The 21,965-nt window shown below is 40.5% G+C and overlaps 6 protein-coding genes across 10 annotated transcripts in view; 4 read left to right on the top strand and 2 right to left on the bottom strand.

The window, feature by feature from the left end:
- Positions 1–2,339, top strand: part of axo (axotactin) — a 71,759-nt gene extending 69,420 nt beyond the window's left edge. For 2 of the 3 annotated variants that reach the window (XM_017172909.3, XM_017172907.3), the window contains exon 21: positions 1,744–2,339. In XM_017172909.3, coding sequence (XP_017028398.1) covers positions 1,744–2,109 — 366 coding nt within the window. In that variant the 3' untranslated portion in view covers positions 2,110–2,339. Of the gene's footprint in view, positions 1–1,636 lie in introns of all 3 variants that reach the window. The other variant, XM_017172910.3, reaches the window with a different exon arrangement.
- Positions 2,340–2,489: 150 nt separating this feature from the next.
- LOC108078859 (isocitrate dehydrogenase [NAD] subunit beta, mitochondrial-like) lies at positions 2,490–4,873 on the top strand. The gene has a single exon (XM_017172964.3). The coding sequence runs from the start codon at positions 3,576–3,578 to the stop codon at positions 4,659–4,661; it is 1,086 nt and encodes a 361-aa protein (XP_017028453.1). The 5' UTR covers positions 2,490–3,575; the 3' UTR covers positions 4,662–4,873.
- A 54-nt stretch (positions 4,874–4,927) lies between these two features.
- On the top strand, positions 4,928–6,364 carry LOC108078861 (serine protease inhibitor 42Dd-like). Its single transcript, XM_070284873.1, has 4 exons — positions 4,928–4,955; positions 5,017–5,837; positions 5,912–6,056; positions 6,192–6,364. The coding sequence occupies exons 1-4, from the start codon at positions 4,943–4,945 to the stop codon at positions 6,299–6,301; spliced, it is 1,089 nt and encodes a 362-aa protein (XP_070140974.1). The 5' UTR covers positions 4,928–4,942; the 3' UTR covers positions 6,302–6,364.
- Positions 6,365–6,507: 143 nt separating this feature from the next.
- On the bottom strand, positions 6,508–9,283 carry HDAC1 (histone deacetylase 1). Its single transcript, XM_017172965.3, has 4 exons — positions 9,033–9,283; positions 8,492–8,604; positions 7,145–8,390; positions 6,508–7,086 (listed from the first exon to the last, which is right to left on the bottom strand). Exons 1-4 carry the CDS (start codon positions 9,073–9,075, stop codon positions 6,917–6,919), a joined length of 1,572 nt encoding a protein of 523 aa, XP_017028454.1. The 5' UTR covers positions 9,076–9,283; the 3' UTR covers positions 6,508–6,916.
- Positions 9,284–10,225: 942 nt separating this feature from the next.
- Positions 10,226–21,965, top strand: part of LOC108078746 (Tyrosine-protein kinase Src64B) — a 41,023-nt gene continuing 29,283 nt past the window's right edge. Inside the window, exons 1-2 of one of the 3 annotated variants that reach the window (XM_017172770.3) lie at positions 10,226–10,424; positions 11,013–11,127. The gene's annotated coding sequence lies outside the window, so the exon portion shown is untranslated. Of the gene's footprint in view, positions 10,425–10,999; positions 11,128–21,965 lie in introns of those variants that run through there. The other 2 variants (XM_070285166.1, XM_070285165.1) reach the window with 2 other exon arrangements.
- LOC108078745 (nucleoporin Ndc1) lies at positions 13,226–15,182 on the bottom strand. The gene has a single exon (XM_017172769.3). The coding sequence runs from the start codon at positions 15,076–15,078 to the stop codon at positions 13,321–13,323; it is 1,758 nt and encodes a 585-aa protein (XP_017028258.1). The 5' UTR covers positions 15,079–15,182; the 3' UTR covers positions 13,226–13,320.

Raw genomic sequence — 21,965 nt, 5'->3', positions numbered from 1 at the left:
AAAAAAAAAATGAAAAATAGAAAAAATGAAACTGAAATGGGTCCCTTGCAAATGGAAAACTATGAAAAGCTATGGCAGCAGCGAATGCCAGGGAAAAATAACATTTTAAATGCGTTTTCCATACCCAAATTGCATAAAGTTTGATAGCATTAGCATGGCATAAGCTTGATCAGGATGTTTTTCAAGGTTTAAAGCTAAACTTTGGGAACTTGATATTATTTAAAAACAAGCCATTTTTCGTTTAGAATTTATTAAAATTAAAGTAAATTTAAAAGGTTCTAAAGTTGTAGTCTTAAAAATTAAATCGTATTACAAAGACTACCAAGAAAATAATTATTCAATAATCGAATCCCTTTTATTAATATGTTTTCATATAATTTTCTTATCCATAAGAGTATTCTCCAGTCGTGGGCCACAAACTCCTCCTTTCTATTCCCCAAATGGCAGTATGTAAATGCATTGCAGCCGCTTGGCCAACACACATTTGCACTTGAGTGAAACGCGTTAGCTGCTTTCCTTGCAGTTGATTTTTGGGTTAGTGCCACGCCTCCTCAACTCCAGGGAATAGAGAGGCGGCGGTATTGGGGATGCGGGGACTGAGGATTTTAGATTTTCGGTCGATGAGGCACAAGGAACGAGAACCATGCGGCTGCCACACAAAATGCTGGAAAGTGACTGTCGGGTTTCGTGTTACCAAGACACAATCCGGGGACCGACGCGTCAGTGCGTCATTGTTGGCCAAAGGAGACCTTGGGGCAAAGCTTAACGGGCAGCAAAATGGATTTTGGACCGGGCCCAGGCATGCTCCAGAATCCAGAATGCAACACAAAAGCACTCACATCCAATACACACCTTCAAAGTTAACTACACTTGCCTCGAAAAGGGTTAAATATGTCTTGAAACTAAGGTTAATATTCATAAAAAATAAATTATAGATTAGTTTTTGCAATTCATTTGTTTAAATTTCACTGTATTATATTATTTATATTTCTTATGAAATTTAATTTTATTTAAATAATTATTGAAAACATTTCAAATAAGACATACGTTTTTTAAATTTCTGAACTGTAATTGTTGAGCTTTTTGTGGGTTGTCTGAGGATTAGCAAAATTACTTTTATTATTAAAATTCTGATATATATGAAACATTTATTTTTAAAAGCAAAGATTTAATATTGTCTTGAAAAAATAAAATAATAAAGTTTTTTGTTTAATAAAAGTTCACATGACTTTTATAACGAACTACGAATGTGCTCTTCCCGTCAGCTAATAAACATTTATACGTTTAATAAACTAAACACTCCACTTGCTTCGCCTTTTAGAAGTGCATTATTTTTCAAAATAATGTTAAAATTTTATAGGTGTACGTATACTTTCATGTCAGGCAGGTCCTGTGCATTTATATTAACAACATAAAGTGCCAAGTCACGACAGGTGCCAAACTCCAGAACAATGCCAACCAAAAAACACTTTTCCCTGGACCAAAAGCAGCTTGAATAACCCGCCGTAGCCCCCTTCTTTCTGTGTCTCAAAGCCTTTAAATAATTATAAAACTTTATCTCTTCTCTGGACACGAACCCAACCCAACACCACACACAACCTCTCTCACTGTCCATTGAACGACACTTTGACTAAAGCCAAATAGAATTAAACCCTGAAAAATATTTGATCTAAATTCCCGGACCTTTCCACGCTCCACCAAACTCCATGTCCCGTTGCCATTTTCATGCCCAATCTCCCCCAGAAAGCGCAGCAGCAGCAGCCGCAGCAACGACACAAATCCCGCCACAAAGAGCCCGATGACACAGAGGATCCCAAGCAGCGAGAGCCTCAGTCCTTTGATGTAGCCACAAATGCCGATGCGCGAACAGGGTCCACCCTGCCTCAAACACCCCCAGACTCGCCGCAGATGGTGGAAAAGCCACCGCTCCCTTTGGTGCCTCCGCGACGACGGCCATGCCCTCCAATGCCGCCGCCGCCGCCACCGATTTTCCTGGAAAACTCACTGCAGCAGCGTCAGTTCGCGAATCCAATTAGTTACTTGGGAGGACCGCGACTGCAGCCGCGCAGTAATCGCACCAGCATCGACTCGATATTATCGCTGGATTAACGCCCAGCCGGTTTTCCACCGCCCAATCCTCGCAGACAAGTCCCAAACCGTCAACTGGCGGGCGGAAAAAGGGGGAAAAGTGGGCAGCCAAGCCGCCGCCATCCCCCAGTGGATTCTGTTCCTGTTTGCCACAACCTCAAGCTATGAAGTCTAGTTGCAGTTAGAAAGTTAAACCAATGTTAGATAGACAAAGTTGAAAAATAAAAAAAAAAACAATTTGTTAAGCGTGATTTTTGTGTTGTTATTTATAATCGGAATTTTACGCATTTAACGGTAATTATAGAACTAGGTGTTATAATATATATAGACGTTTATATATATAGTATATTATAATTAGTAAATGTATATATAGTATACCACCCATTAAAGATTCTGAGCACATCAACTTGGGGCATTCCAGGAGCTCCGCTCCCGCACAGTTTTTGGGGAATGGGGCTCTCCTGGAAAAGGATGCTGTCCTCAAAGACACCTTTGACTCAGTGATCCAAGAGTACATCGACCTTGGCCATATGAAGCCTGAATTTTGACTAACCCTATCACGCGGTGTTCAAGCCCGAAGTTCAGTCCTTCTTCAAATGGAAAACAGCCTTAATGACATCCTTTATCCAGGTCCAGTACTTCAGGCTGATCTCACTCTCCAAGTCCTCAAGTGGCGGACATTCAAATTCGTGATCAATGCCGATATCACCTAGATGTATCGGCAGATTCTATTAACCCAGAGCACACCCCGTTTCAGAGAATCTTCTTAGGAAATGATCAAGAGGATATCACCGACTTCGAGCTTAAGACTGTCACGTTTGAAGGTTATTGTGCCCCTTTACTGGCCTTACGAACACTACAGCAACTGTTCAACGATGTCAACGCTCAATATCCACGGGGCGTCTCATATAGTAATTTCAAATTACATATATATCGACGATGTGCTAGCAGGAGCTCATACAAAGACTGAAGCTATTTTAGCCATTCAGGAGTTGAGGGCAGCGCTGACCTTAGCTGGATTTCCTCTCCGCAAGTGGACATCGAATGAACCCGTCACTCCTTAAGGTACTACTTCCCAAAGATCACCAACTTGCAGGTGATTTCCTTGACCACGAAGAGGTTAGCACCACTAAGACACTGGAAGTATTTCGTCCCGACTGAGTTTACGATAAATGCGAATTATTCCAAACGCGACCTTCTATTGCGAATCGCAAAGTTGTTCATTAATTTTTTTTTTTTTTTGCTTACTTTTTACACCAAAACCCATATATGATTGGTCCTAGTAAATATAAGGATATGTATGTCTAATACTATTGCTAGAATATTTAGATATCTCATGAGTTTAATGTAACTGTCATGTTCTGTGTTGAACTTTTCGGTTTGACCCCGGAAAAAAAGATCTCGAAATCCGATCCAATAAAATTCCCCGTTACCACCAGGAGTAAGCCTTAAATTTTGAGCACCAGTCTAGGGAACCGAAGAGCAACATGTCGATGCTGGCGAGAACCGTTGGACGCATTTTAATGCAGGCTGCTGCAGTCCGTAGTCTGAGCACCACGTCTGTCGCCAAGGATGCCTGCACACTGATTCCCGGCGATGGTGTGGGTCCCGAGCTGGTCAACTCCCTCCAGGAGGTCTTTAAGGCAGCCAGTGTTCCTTTAGACTTTGAATGCTATTTCCTCTCCGAAATCAAGCCCGAGCAGAGTGCCAAGCTGGAGGATGTGGTGGCTTCCATTCAGAAGAACAAAGTGTGCATTATGGGCATTTTGGCGACATCCGACTACAGCAGTGGGGGAGACCTGCAGACGCTCAACATGAAGCTCCGCACCGCTCTGGACCTGTACGCCAACGTGGTCCATGTCCGCAGTCTGCCCGGTGTTAAGACCCGCCACAACAACATCGATACCGTGATCATTCGCGAGCAGACCGAGGGCGAGTACTCGGCACTGGAGCATGAGTCGGTGCCCGGAATCGTTGAGTGCCTGAAGATTGTCACCGCCCAGAAGTCGATGAGGATTGCCAAGTTCGCCTTCGACTATGCCACGAAGAATCAGCGGAAGAAGGTCACTGCAGTGCACAAGGCCAACATTATGAAGCTGGGCGATGGCCTCTTTCTCCGCTCCTGCGAGGAGGTCTCCAAGCTCTATCCGCGTATCAAGTTCGAGAAGATGATCGTGGACAACACGACCATGCAGATGGTGTCCAATCCCAACCAGTTCGACGTAATGGTAACGCCCAATCTGTATGGCGCCATCATTGATAATTTGGCCAGTGGCCTTGTTGGCGGTGCTGGTGTGGTGGCTGGTGCCTCCTACTCGTCAGCGACCGTGGTCTTTGAGCCAGGAGCACGTCACACTTTCGCTGAAGGTGAAGGCAAGAATGTGGCCAATCCAACTGCCATGCTGCTCTGCGGTGTGAAGCTGCTCCGCCACATCAACCTGCCCACCTATGGTGAGTTAATACACAATGCCATCAAGAAGGTGCTCAAAGACGGCAAGGTGCGCACCAAGGATCTGGGCGGACAGTCGACCACGCAGGACTTTACACACGCCGTTATCCGGAACATGTCTTAGGCAACCCACCATTGATTACTATGGCAGATGGTTTGGAATCGTAAGGAACGACAAGCATAAACTCATATCTAAATTACAGCTATTGTCAATCAGTTTGGGCTGTCTAAATTTTAAGTCAATTTTAAAGCAATTTCAATATTTTTTATTGATTTCATGGAATTTAACAGAAACAATGCATTACGTGATTTAATAAAGTTTTACCATAAATAATACCTGTTGTTAATCGAATTAGAACCTAGCTCTATATAAGGTCCTCTGCCCAGTTGACTAGCAGTCTCAAAATGAAGTACTTGAGTAAGTAGTATATTGAAAGCCGATCGTTTCAGGAAGATAATCCCAGATACACCTTCTGCAGTTCTTTTTCTTCTGGCCACTTCAGTGGCAGGATTCCATCAAGTGTTTAATAATTATTTGGACCATGTCCATAAAAATAAAAACCTACTTGCATCTTCCTACTCGGCAGAGTTGGCCTTAGGAATGCTCTATGTTGGGGCCGGAGGAGAGACGGCCCAGGAACTGGGATCTGCTCTAAACGTAACCGGTAGAGAGGATGTGAAGGAGAAATATAGGGCCATGCTAAGCTCGCTTCCTTACCCCATCGAAATAGCAAACAACTTACTTGTTAGTAACGAATATAAAGTAAAAGAAGCATATAAAGCGGAGGTTGGACTTAACTTCGGTGCCACAACCGGAACTCTTGACATGACCGACCCAGAAGAAGCTGCTGCTCAAGTTAACAAATGGGTGAATGATAAAACTCATGGCAGAGTCCAGAAACTATTTTCGTCTATAGGACCTAATGTCCATTCAGTACTGCTAAATGCGATTTATTTGAAAGGCCTATGGGCAAAAAGGTTCGATCCAGCCTTGACCGAACAAGCCCAGTTCTTTGTGTCGGCCACAAAAACTGTCCCTGTCCAGATGATGTCTATGCAAGCCAGGTTCCGGGCTGAATGGTTTTCCAATTTGGATGCCAAAGTTATCGAGTTGCCGCTCAAGAAGTCTGATCTTGTGATGATCATATATCTGCCCAACAAAGTTGGCGATCTCAACGTGTTGGAGGACAGAATAACTCTACGAGACTCTACGAGGCCAAAGAAACGTCAGTTCGTAAATCTGAAGCTACCTAAGTTCAGAATCTCAAGTAAAGCAAAACTAAAGCCAGTTCTCAAGCATGTAAGTAAGATCTGTGTGAAACATTTCTACTCTAATTCAACTCTAATTAATTTATTTTCTATATTTCTGTGCAGTTTGGCATAAAAACGCTATTTAAGCGTTCAGCGAACCTAAGTGGCATCGTGGGATCGGAAGCATCAAATTTCTATGTCGATAATGTAATACAGGAGGCATTCATTGAGATCAATGAGGACGGCGGTGAGGTAGCAGCTGTCACAGGTAATTTGAGCTTACGATAGTCTAGATATTATATAACATAATATAATTATTCTGTTTATATATATTATATACTTCTCTTTAAGGCCGTAGTATCCTATTTTTAAGACCAACTTTATTTTCTTGTATTATCTGTAGAACCACGGACATCACCGCTGGATTTTATTGTCAATGTTCCATTTGCCTACGCCATTCGGGATGAACGAGAAGTTTACTTCCAGGGCCACGTCAACCAGCCTGTGTGGTAATAAAGATTTGCCTGGCATAACGTTTACAATTAATTAAACAAATTAAAATGCTTGTGTATAAAACATGGTGAAGTATTCAATTAATCTTGGTAAGGGTAAAATTGCACGGATATATTCTACAAATTTCTATGCAAATGGTAGGTAATGTATTCTTACATATAAGTTTAAAGTCAAATTTATAGAAAAGCCCACTAAAAAAAGAAGAGTTTTGATGTATTGTATAAATATTTATTGGATTAGAGTAGTTTCTGCGTGAATCACCACATGGGATCGCTTCTTGTTTTCTTTACTTTTTGCTTAACTTACACAATTACAATAAATTGTATTTTAGCTTACGAAGAGTTCAAGTCCCGCCCACTGATTACTGATTTTCCCCCAGGAAAATCGATGGAATACGGCTTTCGATCGATTGCGTGGGGAGGCATGGAAGGCGGGGCTGGGGACACATGCTGACTGAGATGATGATGGGATGGATTGAGGAGCCATGACTCAGGGGGCATGCTCGGGAGACGTATTTGGAGGTGGGGGAGAGTTCAAGAGTCGCTAGGTAAAATCCGGCGGCTTGTACTTCGGCGGTCGCTTAATTGGCTTCTATAACCAATTGCGGCCGCCACGTCATATGTTGTTCTCCTTGGCGCCCTTGGTTCCGGATCCGGAATTTGATCCGGTGCCGGCTGCCGCATTAGTTGTCGCTCCGGCATCGTTGTCGCTCTTGTTGTTGCTGTTATTGTTGCTGTTGTTGTTTGTAGTAGAGGCAGTGGATTCCTCACCATCGGCTCCATCTCCTGAAAAGTAGGGATTGTTAGAGGCTAGACTTCTTTATATCAATCTGTTTTCACTCACCCTTCTCCTTCTCGTCCTTTATTTCGCTGGACGTTTCCGAGGAAGCCTTGTTGCTGTTAGTATCCTTATCCAGGCGCGGCCTCTTCCTCTGTCCCTTATACGTCCTGTTGTCTCGGCGTCCGCCCTCGCCCTCATCCTCGGAGTCCGAGTATTCGTTCTCCGGTACAATGCGCTTGTCCTTGTCGCTCTGCGGCAGTCGTTCGTCCTTGTCGACCTTGTCCTCATCTTCGGACTCGTCGTTAATAGCGTCCTCGGGGATCGCTTGGATTTGAACGCCAGGAGCGTGTGGCAGCATTCGCAGGTTTTCAAACAGACGGTTCTTGATCTTCTCCAGGTACTCGGACGTATTCTGATTCGTCATGTTACTGGGACTGATGTGCAGCTTAAAGTCGGGCCCAAAGTACTCGAAATAATCGTTATACGGCAGTTCGTTGGCGATTTCCACGGCCAAGGCCACCGATGTTTCGTACGTCCAGCAGCGGGAGACATTGCGGATGGTATAGCCACCACCGCCGACCATAAGGAATGGCAGGTTATACTTCTTCACAAACTCCACGCACTTGCCATGGCCCTTGACGGTGAGATTGAAGCAGCCCAACCGATCGCCGGTGAGGGAATCTGCGCCGCACTGCAACACCACAGCCGCCGGTTGGAATGTCTCCATCACCTTGCTGATAATGGGCACGAATATGCTCTCATACGCATCATCGTCCATGCCGTCGCGCAGCGGTATATTCACTGCATAATACTTTCCCTTTCCGGCGCCAATGTCCCGGAGGTCGCCGGTGCCCGGGAAATACTCGCCGTACTTGTGGAAACTCACGGTCATCACACGATCGGTTGTGTAGAATGCCTCCTCAACGCCATCGCCATGATGGACATCGATGTCGATGTAGAGAACACGCTGGTGGTATTTGAGTAACTCTAAAATGCCCAAAACGATATCGTTCACATAGCAAAAGCCGGAGGCCTCAGATTTCTTAGCATGATGCAGTCCGCCGCCCCAATTGATGCATATCTCGGAGGCCTGTTTGTTCAACTTTACAGCGGCTGCCACGGATCCACCGGCAGAGAGCTGACAGAACTCGTAGAGTCCATCGAAGACGGGACAATCCTCGCCCACGTTGAAGCGCTGCATCTGCTTGTTGTACTCCGAAATGTTGTCCGGACGAATGGAGCGCAAGAACCGGACGTATTCGTCCGAATGGAACTTGGTCATCTCATCGGCGGTTGCTTTATGGGGTCGCTGGAAAACCAAGTTTATTGTTAGATCTTCAATAACAAATATTATTTATATATAATTTTAAATACCAATTACATGAAAATTATTATACAGGAATTACTTACGTAAATCTCCATTTTCCGGTAGAGCCCATAGTTGAGCAGCAGGTTGTGGGTCATGCGTATGCGGTGTGGCTTCATGGGATGGCCCTGCCCATAGTAGTAATTGCCAATATCACCTGCGGATTACAAATCACAAGTATTAGTGGCTTGAAAAAAAGGCAATTGCCACGCTATGCAAAATATAAATTTTATGGCCACAGTCGGCGCGGCGTCTGTGTGAAGTTCACTTTTCCCGAACGACCGCAGCGGTCGCACTTTCGCCCCGAACAAAAGCAACAAAAACAATAGGGTGGCGGAAAGAGACCTACAGGTACATACACGCACACGCACACAGCGGCACTGCGGTCGTTACCGAGAAGTGTGCTGTGGGAACAACGCGCGCGTACAGTCGGCATAAAACTTGAAATTTATGAAAATGCTATTATCTGATGCCGAACGGATGCGGAAAAAGGCGAAAACTAGTCTTGTACACTTTAAATGTTGTCTTGAAGGTATTATTTTCCATCTCGCGGTGTTTTTGCCATTATATTTAATAATAACTTACTGTCATAGTAGTAGCAGACGCGTTTTTTGCTGTGAGACTGCATTCTGTGGTGCTTTGCTAGGGTCTTAAGAAACCCCTTGATATCGCTTCTGCGGGTTCTTGGAACCTTGATTGTTTACTTGGGCAGTTGGGGACTCGGGATGCCCTTTTTTTTTGGGGAGGTTCCGCCTTTTTGGCAATTTACAATCAATTTACCGAGACCAGGAAAATTCGCGCACAAGATAAATTAGAGGTGGAAGCATCGAGGCCAACATCGATGTCATCGATGTTTTCGAAACAACGCTTATCGATGTTTGCCAGGGCATCACCGATGTTTTTCCACCTCTAAATGTAAAAAGAAATGTAAAAAGAAAGTTCTACACGATTACATACAACGATGTCAAATTTCCTATACGAATTGGGGTAGAATTCTCGAGTTGGGAATTATAAGATGTAAATGTAAAGGTTTTGCTAGGGATGTGAACGTAGTTAAATATATCGATATTTTTATATTATTTCATATATTTTTTATTTTTATTTAAATATTCTGATATTTTGTTGTCTCTTTTAAGTCCTCGTTCTACATACTCAATTGCATTTTTTTATTTTATTATTTTTGGTCATACAATACAGGCACTAATCTAAAATATTTAGACTTTAGTATGTTTTTTACCGACTGCTGTTTTTAATAATACCGTTAGTTTTGAATTATTTAATTCTAAAATATAAACAATTATTTTTATTTTATGCTTAACATATGGTTATATAATTTTATAAAGTATTACAAATTTAAATTAATTTACTCAGTAACATAGGAACTGTACAATTTCAATTTTTGTTTTTTATATGTTTTGCTTCGTGCTTCCATTTTATGGACAAACTAATCAAATTATCCAATTTTGACCACAATTGTTTGATCTTTAAAAAAGATACTTTCCTTATACATTTTCTGGAAGACAATGAAAAAAAAGAACTATTCTTTTGTTAACAAGTGTATAAAAAATAGTAAAGTCTGGCAGCACCAACACTCATGAACGCAGCTTCTGGCAACGCACCAGTGCTGCCAGAGCGGCCCAAAATTCCAGACATGAGCGACCAGCGATGCCAGACATTTCGTTCACACGGTAAATGCAATATTTGCATCTGGTAACACTGATATTTGAAAGTGTGACCGTAATGTGGGCGCTGAAATACACAGAAAGACGAGCAGAAAGAAGAAGAGGGAGGAATATTGAACACAAAAACAATCAACGCTGCGCGATTCGGACGCATACTCGGAGTTTTTCAGCGTGGGTGTTTTTCCTCGGTCGGCGTTTTTCGGCGGCTTCTTAGTGAAAAAAAAAACAATTGTGCACGAAGGCAAAAAAGTTAACAGAAAGCTGAATTAAAAAGAATATAAATTTAAAACGACGCGTAAGTTAAACTCCAACTGATACTGTGGGTTCGTGTGTGCGTGTGCTGCCGACTGCTAGTGTGTGTGTACGAAAAAAAGAGAACGAAGTTGCCAAGCAAATGGAGTTGCAGTAGGAAACACAAACAGAGTTGCCCTCTCTCTCGCTCGCTCACACACACTCGCACGCGAATGAAGAAGTGGAAAAATTAAAATCGAAATAAAGTGACAAAGTGGAGTAACCAATAATAAAGAAAATGCCAGATTAAATGAACCCGCACGCTGTGGAAATTAAATTAAAGTTAAATGGACAAATCAAATAATATCCTGCGCAGCTCTCTGTGTGATTTTTCTCTCTTTATTTTCCCCTCGCAGAACCAACGCCTCTCTGAAACTTTCTGTTACTTTTGTTAAACTTCTTTCCCTTCCTCTTTCTCCCTCTTATTGTTGCTGTGCCCGCAGGATATGTGAAACTTTTTTCCGCTGGTGTTAAATTATAGTTTTTTTTATCCCTCTTTCTTTCCTCATCTCCTCCATCCAATTTCCAATTAACTACGAACTTCAGCAAAAGCATAAGCGAAAAAAATATATATTTTATTTGTTGTTTGCAGACCGTGAATTAAAAACAACAACTAAAGCCGCAGCTGTAAATTTCGCGCTTTTAATAGCCATAAAACGTACGAAGCAAAAGTTAAGAAGTTTTGATTTATTCTAATTAAAACTGAGGTAAGTGCATAAATAAAAGAAACCGGATTAGCTCCTTTTCATTCGCACCTCCTTGGCCAAGTACCGTTAAGAAGAGAAGCCAATGAACGCAAATAAGTAAACACAAAAACTAAAAAAAGAGAGCGAGCGAGAGCAAGAGATTTGCTCTCCCGCTGCATTTCTATTTATGCTTTAGCTGCTGATAAAACTTTACAGTCCATTCTCGATACATATTTCAGCAGAATAAAAATATATTTAAAATAAAATATATAAAATGTTAAATTTTCTAAACGGTTTTAATTTATTTTTAATAAATACAATTTTCTATTAATTATCAAACCTATTAGAATTATTAATTAATTAAAAGGGAGATATTATTAAACCACAATTGGAATATTTAAACATTGTAATTTTTCAGAACTATAAAAGTTCATATAACGGAGAGTTCACTTTATTTAGCTCGTCTCGGCTGCTGTAAAAAGTCAAAGAGCATTTCTGGTTGTTTTTGTTGTTACTGCAATTGTCTTTAATTTGTTGTGAAGAAGAGGAGTGCTAGCAGGAGGGAGCGAGAGGAGATAGAAAAAGAACGAGATGACGAAAATAACGAAGAAGAACTCAGAGCAGCAGGCGTCGGCGCAGCAGCTGGGGTTCTCCACGGCTCTCGCCCTCTCTCTTTTGCTCTCGTTTCAGAGCTATGCGCTATTTTCGGCATTTTTGTGCTTATTTATTTACCTTTTGGTGGCTTGTTTATTAATCTTCCTTCCCCCACCTTATCCTTTTTCAACTCTCAATCGGTCCATGTGCTTTGAAGTTCAAGCCACAAAATTTGTTTCTGGGTTTTTGTTGATTTTCTGCTATTTTTGTAGCTTATCTGCTCCACCGAAGTTTTCTTCACTAACCACCCCTCCTCTTTCCCCTCTATGCCCCGCAAAAACCCTTCAATTAACATTGCCGCCGTCTGTTTTCCGTTTCTTTTTTTCGGTTCCTCTTTTTTTAGTTCTCTCCTTTCCCACTGCGGCTGCCGATAAAGATAAAAGACACAAATAGTGTGCCTCACATATTTACAGTGAAGTTTAGGATATGGGAAATTTAAAAAATCTCAAAATCGTAATAAATGTTGTAATATTTTTTAACAAAAATACCAAAAGTTAATAGAATATTTAAATTAATTAAACAAAAAATTAAAAAATAGGTAACTTCCATAAAATTTATAAAAAAAATATAACAAATTATGTTATTTTTATTATTATTTTTTTTTGTTTGTTTTAGTGTATATTACGAATTCGAATGCAACTCCATTTTTGAACACTATATCTTTAACCCTTCGTATTGCGTTGCTCTTTGCCGCCGCCTTGCTCTCTTTAACCCCTGTTGGGTGAATGGCGGCCTTCCGCAAAGTTCCATTTAAGTGCAACTGAGCAATTATGCTTTTTGGCCTATCGACCCCTCTTTTGTGCTCCTCCATCTTTTCACTCCCCACCCCCCTATCCTCTTAAATCATTGCAAAATGGCAATCGCAAAATGCTCAAACAAGTAAATCTGCTTAACTCGACTAACGGCAAACTTGTTGAGATCTTTTCATTTTCTCTATTTTGCTCGCCGCTTCTCCTGTTGTGGTTGTTGTTGTTGTTCGCATTTTCTATTTTGCACACAAAGCGCTTACAAAGGCAAAAGGCAATCAAAGCGAGAAAGGGAAATGGAGCGAGGGAGAGGGAAATATTAAGCGTGGGAGGTGCAATCAGAAGAATCCAACAGCACAAAACCACTACAACAACAGAAAACGAATAAAAAAGTAGTAAAAGCAAAAGAAGTGGCGGAAGAAGAAGCAGCAGCAGCACAAGTAGAAAATTCAATTGTTCGCCACTCTCTTTTGGGCTCTTCCTTTGTGCTCTCTGCATGTGCCTGTGTGCAAGTGTGTGTTTTGTCCACTTAGCTAGCAAACAATGAACAATTGATAAGGAACAACGGAAAGGAGAAGCGACAACGAGGAGAAGGCGAGGAAAAGTGGAAAGTGCGTGGCAAGTGCGTCAAAAAAAAAAGGAGAAATATGTATTTGTAGCAATGACCGTGTGTGTAAAGAAAGATTAAAGGTTTAAATTTTTTTCCACTTTCCTTGCGGTTTGATATAATGGTAACTCCGTTTAATATTCGATATTTTACATAATAAAATAAATATCAGTTTTAATGAACATTAAAAATAGATTAAAAGATTTCTTAAAACTGATTCAGAATTTTCATTCTGCTCTTCAGTTCTTCCCTTAGTGTTTGGTCATTCACAATATAATTCAGATGTGGGCCAAATGTCTTTAACATTTTGAATAAACAGCGATTGGTGGCCAACTTCAGTAGCTTGTGGCTGGGGCAGAGCTTCCCGTTTTCACGGTCCGACTGAACAGGAACCTCAGCAGCGGCAATCAGCTTTCCCTCCACTTTGATAAGGACTTCAAAAACCCAAGATAGATCTTTCTGGACAATACCATGGCTGTCTTCCCTTAACGATCTCGCACAGATGCAAACGAGTCCTTGAAGGATCCACACCAAAGGCTCACCACATTGGAGTACATGGTTGAGTTTAGCCAGTTTATCGATTGCGAAGAGAAAAGCAAACTGATTCGGAAATACTAGGTAGCTCGGAAAGAAAAGTCCCGAATAGAAATGGACGAGTTCTCTCAAGTAACCTACTATATTACAAATGCACAAATGGGTTGGCTGAATTTGAATTTCAATTTGCGGGGCTCTACAGTATTTTCTAAGCGACCCTTGGGCTACTTCCTTGGGCTTGACCAGGGATCTAATCCCTGTTTGACGCTTCAGTAAGTCACTGATCTGCGCTCGAGGAGCAGTATCCAAACAGGAGTCCATTTTGACTAGAAAATCATTAATTATTTTATATAGAACTTTTCGCAATTCTTCCCAATAAGCACTGGTATTCTTCACGTCCTCGATAGCGACCAATTCGGTCCACAAACTGCCTGACATTTCTGCATAAAAGTCACGGGCAGCCAGCACCTTAAATCCATATATGTGGGTACTATCCAGTGCGGTTGATATGGATAGGGAATGTGTATAACGTGGCTTCTCATCCACTGGCTGCTGTTTGATTCTGCAGATCAAGGTTTTTATCCATTCCTTAATTATATTGCGTAGACATATATCCTCTATTATGTCCTGGCATCGAAAGTCGATACTTAATGGCAATTGACGCTGCATAATCAGGCCATAAAGCTCCCAGACCATTCGTAACTTTGCCAAGATAAGGGTATTTACCAGCCAACCTCTAAGGAGTATCCCAGGTTCCGTTAATATCAGATAAAGTCCGTTAAAAATGTTTTCCATATAAGGCCAGAAAAGCATGGTAAATATAATAGTTGTACCAAAAGCTTCTCTTCCAGATCTTTCCAATAAAGGCCACCACATCTGCTGGATGGACTTCAGCAGACCCAAACGCACTATGGGCAATGGGAATCGTTGAAGGGTAAAACCGTGTTGGGTTTTGAAATAAAAAATCCCAGATATGCAGCCCAATATCTGGAGATAGTATCCTTCGACAGGGTCCGCATAGGATGCATATAGCCAGCTGCTTGCAAATGCTACTAACAGTATCGAGAAGAGCAGTGAAAAATGTGTGGGAAAGTCATTGATAATCCTTTTCATTTTTGAGCCATTACATCTGGGATAGGCATAATGCATATGGCACAATATAAGACCATATCCTGCCACAAAAACTCGTATTATAACCATCATTGCCATTGTATATACCGAAAACATAGACCTCTGAAGGGTCATAATTACGGAGTTCAATGTGCTTCTCAATTCAAAAAATTGAGAGGCGAGAAAAATTCCAAGCATCTGGTAATCCAGCAGAAAGCCAAGTATGACAGCGAATACGAAGCGATATTCCAATAGCTTTTGGATCTTGTGCGGCACATAGCTGGGTCCGAACAGCGCTCTTAGTATTATATCCGACCACATAATAACAAACTATATAATATTTTTCGTATTTATGCTTCCGACAGTAGGAATTTATGTACTACTGCTTAGCTGTCAGCAGGGTGAAGGGAGACTTATAACCTCCTTTGATTCAGTTTACTGTCTCAATTGACATAGTTCCCAAGTCAGTTGGCCTGGACATCAATCTATTTAATGGCCTGCCGTTGACCCAACGCACGCCCCCACTGCAACTTTCGCCCCCTTTCTGCAAAAGTTCAAAAGTTTTGATGCCAATTTAAAGTTTTCCCTTAAATACCCTAACCTGAGTACAGCGTCCTTTTGAGATCTATTTTGTGCTAAAATACTTTTGATATATCTGAGTTTCCTGAAGGTCTTACAAAGTCAGTGTCTCTCTCTCTACTTTACGATTTCTCTATTTAAATTTTATTTAAGGGGGTCTTCTCATTCAAAAGCCGTTTTTTGGACCCTTTTTAAAAAAATTCTTATTTGAAAACGCAAAGAATAACTGAAAACTTTTTTTATTTATTGTATGCAAAAATGTTCAAAGTAACTAAAAAAGTTGTTCTTGCCTCGATACGAGGGTTGTTCAAATAGTAATGAGACTTCAAACTTGGTGGTCGAAAAAAAAGGTGTCGTCCTGGCGGCCACGATTCAGGGTCTCCAGAGCGTCCGAAATGAAAAATAAAAACGGGTTTATAATCAGAATAGATGTCATTTTCGGGTGATGGAACAGATTTTTTTTTAAATTTTTTTAAACAAAATGGAAATTTTCGATTTCGGGCTTTTTTTTTGTAGTTTAGTGTAAAAAAAAAAATATTAAAAAAAATTTAAAAAAAAATCTGTTCCGTCACCCGAGAATGGTGACAATTCTGCGTCGATTTCACTTTGTTTCATGAAAATCGGTTCAGTTGAACTGGAGATATCATGGCCGCCAGTTCGAAAAACGTGGTTTCGAGATAAACGCGTTTAAAGTTTGAAAAAAGCCCATTTTGCTTAGACCTTGGTTCCCAAAAATGGCTGTATCTTCTAAAGTATTTCGAATTTCTAAAAATCCTTTTGGGGACATATACACAACATCCCAAGCTATAAATAAATGAACAAAAAAAAATCGAAAAAAAAAGTTGCCCAATGAGAAGACCCCCTTAAGAAAATTACATTCTTTTTTTGAATTTTTGTAATTCAACTTTCTCTAACGTATTGTAGAGCATTTAAATGTCTGCTTCTCTCTTGAATAAAGTTATCCTTTTAGTCGTTATTGTTACCGTTTTTTATGGCTTTACAGGTGACAAGTCAGCCAGGACTAAGTGCAGCTAAAAACAAAGTTGTTGCCGCTGCAGGCACAACATTGCATTTGCAATTGTTTTTTCTTTTTTTTTTGTGGAAGCCAGCCACCTGAGAGGGGATAAAAAGAGGTGGAGCCCGGTTTTTCCGATGCTCTTCTGCTCCCAGCTAAAGTTCTAATTTATGTCGTTAAGTTTGCGCCTGCGAAAGAAAAGTTAGCAGTCGCATTTAATGGTCAAGCTGCAGGCGCAATTTCTAGGGGGGCCCGAGTCGAGAATTCAAACGGGAACTGGACATGGACATGGAAATGGACATGGACATGGTAGAGGATGTTGGATGTTGGGTGTTGCTCCCCTCCGTTTGGCTATTTGGCATTTTAGCCTGTGTGTGACCGCCTAACCCAAAAGCTGGCCGGGAGTGGAGCGAGGCCCGGGGCCAATTAGATTTATGGGATTAGCACAGGTCGTTGGCTATAAAACACTCGCAGGCTTCCAGCGAACAGAGAGCAGAGTCAACGTGAAAATCCGGTACATGGGGATCCCCCCAGGAACACGTATGTACGTATTCGTAAAAACGAAACTGTTTTTGTTTTAAACAAGAAAGGAAGCTAACTTCGGCACGCCGAAGTTTGTATACCCTTGCAGATATTATTTCATTGCATTCTACCTATACTTATTATGTTGAGAGTTTGACAGTTACAGTTTTACATTCCCAGTTTTACATTTTCCCTACACCTACCGATCGGTTTATATGGCAGCTATATGATATAGTTGTCCGATTTTCATAAAATTTATACCAAAATTCTGAACTAATAATATAAGCTTATATCTCAGAGTAGATAAAAATAGTTTGAAAAACAACGAAGTTATAACTTTTTTTCTATTAATTTCCTGCTCGTTCCTATGGCAGCTATATGATATAGTCGTCCGATTTTTATAAAATTTTTACCAAAATTCAGAAATAATATAAAATGGTCATATGTAAAAAATAGTGCACATATGTTGGAAAACAGCAAAGTTATAATTTTTTTTCTAAAAATTTATCGAACATTTGTATGGCAGCTATATGATATAGTCGTCCGATCCGGCCCGTTCCGACATATATAGCAGTGAGAGCATATAGAAGTCTATATGCAAAGTTTCATTCAGATAGCTTTAAAACTGAGGGACTAGTTTGCGTAGAAACAGACAGACGGACAGACGGACAGACAGACAGACGGACAGACAGACAGACGGACAGACAGACAGACGGACAGACGGACATGGCTAGATCGACTCGGCTGTTGATGCTGATCAAGAATATATATACTTTATAGGGTCGGAAACGTCTCCTTCACTGCGTTGCAAACTTCTGACTGAAATTATAATACCCTGCAAGGGTATAAAAAGAAAGAAGTCTATATTTAAAATGGTAAAAAATTATATAATATCTATTATGTATGATATTAAAACTTGATCTTCTTTATTCTTTTTATTTATAAAAATAAGGATTAAGGCACGTTAATCTATTATGATTTTTTATAGATCACTAGTTCAATATTTATTTTCCTGTCTTGAAAGATCTCCAATGTGGTTTCTCGCCGTGCAACACTGCAAACATTTGCATTTGTCTGTCCTGCTGAGCTCCTCCATCTGGTGTCCTCTCTTTCACACTATGTAAAGCTCCCCCTTTCCATTTTGCTCCTGTAAATCCCCCTCAGTCTCTCTTTTCCCCATTTTCCGCACTCCGGGCGCGCTTACCTTCAGTGCACATCCGGTGGGCAACAAAACATTGTTTCATTCCATAAACCGCCGCCAACTTTTGCATCGTCCGTCGGTGGTTGTTTCGCTCTCGCACTCGGCGAGCTTTGTTCCGGTTTACCATTCATTCTTCTTTTACAGGACTCGAGTCCTTGCGCCCACTTTCCGCCAGCCACGCCCCGTCGTCCTGGCCGCCCCTCGTCCTGATTCCCTTGCCATTGAGAGGCCGCGACGATGACGCGTGCTCCTGACCCATTCCAAAACCACGTACCGCCGCACACATTTCCGGACTCAGCCGGACGCTTTTCATACTCTTCACATAGGGAAGGTATTTTAATTTTAGTCATAGGTTTTTGGGAAAACAAATTATCAAATGTTTTTTAAATAAAATCTTAGGATATATCTTTATATTTAAATAACCAAAGAATCTTTGAAGAGTACAATGTTTTAACTATTTCTGAAAGTTAGATTTTTAATAAATTATAAATATCTCAGCTCATTATAACCAAGTTAGTTCTAACCAGCTTTTGATAGTAGGAACTTTTCTCTCTTTCAATTGTACGACCATTCATAATGGCATATTTGACAGGGTATTAAAAACTTCGCTCCCAAATTAACCTTCCTTTTCCCTCCTCCTCTCATGGTGGTGGCTGTTTCGTTTGCTGTTTCTGTATTCTGTTGGCCTGTTGTTGTTGGCTAGTTTTCGATTTTATCGATTTTCATAAAGCTGCTTTTATGGGCGGCATTCAGTGGCAGAAAGTTTGTGCCTGCGTTACTCCAATTAGAGGCACAAAAACACATCCATAAAGCAGAAACGCACACACAGAAGAGAGGCTTGCGGAGATGAACAATTTGGCCGTTGACCAGGTGAAGCGAACATTTCTGGCATTCCAATCGCATTTTCATTGACTTTGCTCCAGCTGCAACTGAGGGCAAATTTTTCGGTATTCGCTTCATAAATTGAGTTTTTACTTTTCCCTCGGACCATAGATATATGTATGTATATATCCCTTTGTAAATGCGTTCAACCGAAAAATAAATATTGCTGTATATGTTTTCCTTTTATGATCGCGATTGGACCACAAATTGAACTAATTCGTGTAGACTTTTGGCTGAAAATACGATTTGATTGGGCGTATGTATTTATTTATCTTTTATACATACTTTACTAAAAGATTATCATACATTTTTCCTAGAAATCAATAAGCTTCATAAATATATCCTATTTTAAATGAATACAACCTTACAGAAATGATTCATTCCTAAAATATTAAGTTTTTAAGCACGTTTAGAATTTCTTTGCTCACTCGGTCAGTAGACCAATTTTAATGACTGTCACACACGTATAGAAACTGCAGCTGCAACTTAAGCTCGACCCAATTCGAGGGCTCAAGTTACTCATCCAAAACTTATAGGATGACACTAAAATAAGAGCTCTGCTTTGCGACTTAATGAAAACTTTTTAATTACAAGGATCAGGACAATAAAAGTTTATGAGGCGAAAAGCCTAGCCTCCCGGCTCACTCCCTCTGCAATTTCTGGCAAATAAATACCAAAGCGTGGCAAAAACTAATAAAACTGAACTTAACTCTCAGCTAGCTTCCAACTATCGTTATATACAGATATATAAAAAAGAGGAAAAAAATAAAACAAATAAGAAAATCTAGTTGAAGTTGAACTGTTTAATGTGTGCGGCAAAAACTTGGCTAATCCCTTCAAAACGAACAAATAAAAGAGGGCCAATAAATAGGGAAAGATGAGACTGTTGCGCTTTTTTTTGGCACAAAGTTTTGTAAATATTTTGAGAGCAGCGAAAGAGGGAATGTCAGGACATGGCAAGGATTCAGGAACTTTGGGTTTTGACGGTGACAGGCTAGCGAAATGGCAAATCGATTTCCAAATGCAACCCCTGAGCCTGCAGGGGCTAATATTCAAATGAAATTCCCGTGCATTGAACCCAAATCAGGAGTACAAGGTGTGAATTTGCCTGCCATCCAAGGAGCAGGAGCAGGAGGATGAACGGGAGCTGTTGTGGAGCAGCGGCAGGATGTGAATTGGTTGGCAGGAAGCAGCTTCGAGCCAGCAGCCAGATAAATATAAACACGAAAGTGGAGCAGGCAAAGCTGTAGCCGCAATAACTGTCTTGGGAGATACAATTCCCCTAAAGCAAACCAAGTCCACACTGATACCTACGATTTTTACTTTATTTCTTGCTTTTTTAATTAAATGTTGTGATAAATTTGTAAATAATTGAATATATTTTCATAAAACCAATCATTAAATAATTTGATAAGACGTTGATAAATCTAATAATTGTTAAAGAATTAAGCTAACCAGAGGTAAAGGCACCTCGATTTGTATGTACTTCTTGTGGTTTTAATTTTTAATAAACATTTTCTGTATCAATTTCTTGAATTCCAGTGTAGTTTGTAAAGGGGTCGTTGAAGCAATGTGTGGCTTCCGAGGAGATTCGATGCAAAGGCATTTCCAGGATGGCAGCAAATAAAGCAAATGCTCGGGATGCTTGCAACCCTTCACCCGCCTCATGCTCCCACTCTCCCTGGTAATTCCCCAAACGCTCGGAAAACTTGACAACTTCACATTTCTGGGAGGTCTTAGACCAACTCACCAACGACACACACACACACACATATGCTTTCACTCAGATTCCGCACTGAAAACCTTCAAATGAAATTAAAAAGTTTAACTTTTAACTTTTGAGAAGAGGAGCAGAGCGCAAAAATACCTTCTGTGCGTTAGACAACCCCTAACTTACATCTCAGTTTCTCAGTGCTCACCACCGACCGACTCTTCATTTTCTTTATGAAGTTCTAGAGATTTTTCCTTCAGTGACGATGGGACATTAGCCGGCTACTTTGAGGGCGGGGGAAAAATTCTCTTTGAGTCCTGCAATTTTGAGAGTGTGTGTGTGGAATAGTTGGGAAGATGATGCCCCTTTGGATGGCATAATGTTTGTAATTAGTCACAACTGCCAGGAATCTCTAGATAAATGTGCAAAACAGGGTCATATAAGCAGCTTAAGAGATCCGTATCAAGAGTTCTTGAAGAGGAATTTCCCTAGATAGTACTAGTAGTTGAATGAATAATCCCTCGGATTATCAGTTTATTATGATGGAAAGACATTGAATTCTTTCTCATTGTCGTTCTAATAAAGTTTTCCTAAAATATATACAAACTTTTAATCATTCTAAAAGGCGCCCACTAATATTTTTCTTTTCACACAAATATTTACCAGTGAAATATTTTCTTTTTGCACCTCTATTCCTGTGCAACCATTCATAAAGTTTTCTGCTTATTTAAGCACTTTTTCCATTTGCTTGACTATTTATTCCGACACGTGAATTCTTCGTGACAAATTCGTGATATATATTGTTGTAGCTCATCAGGCAAACATGCGCGACATGAACGGTATATAAGTATGTAGTTTAGTTGTGAAATGCGCTTTGTGGGGGAGAGATTTTAGGGAGAAAAACACCAGACGAGGGGGTATTCCTTTGGGGACGCATACAAATGCTTATAGCATATTTCATGCTGAAAACCTTACAAACAGCATAGCACATATAGAAAGAAAAACACCAAACGAACAATAGAAAACAGAATTGTTTTGCTTTGATAGTTTCTATGGCAAAGTTTTGATAAAGCCAAATAGTTTAATGGCATTTTTCGGTTTTCGCAGCTTGGCAAGTTTTGCTGATTTAATCTTTCATTTTTTACGACAGTTGTCTTTGTCTGGTTGGAGTTTATAAAGCTTAAGATACTTTATCTTAATTTAACTTTAAGGGAATGTAAATATGTAGAAATAAGAAGAAAGTTTTAAATTTCAACTGCAACTTTGCAACTGCCTCTAATTTTTATGTATTTTTATTT

This window comes from Drosophila kikkawai, chromosome 3L (assembly GCF_030179895.1).
Source record: "Drosophila kikkawai strain 14028-0561.14 chromosome 3L, DkikHiC1v2, whole genome shotgun sequence".
Classification (NCBI taxonomy): Eukaryota; Metazoa; Arthropoda; class Insecta; order Diptera; family Drosophilidae; genus Drosophila; species Drosophila kikkawai.
The sequence above is the reverse complement of the archived record's forward strand: the minus strand, read 5'-3'. Positions and strand labels throughout refer to the sequence as shown.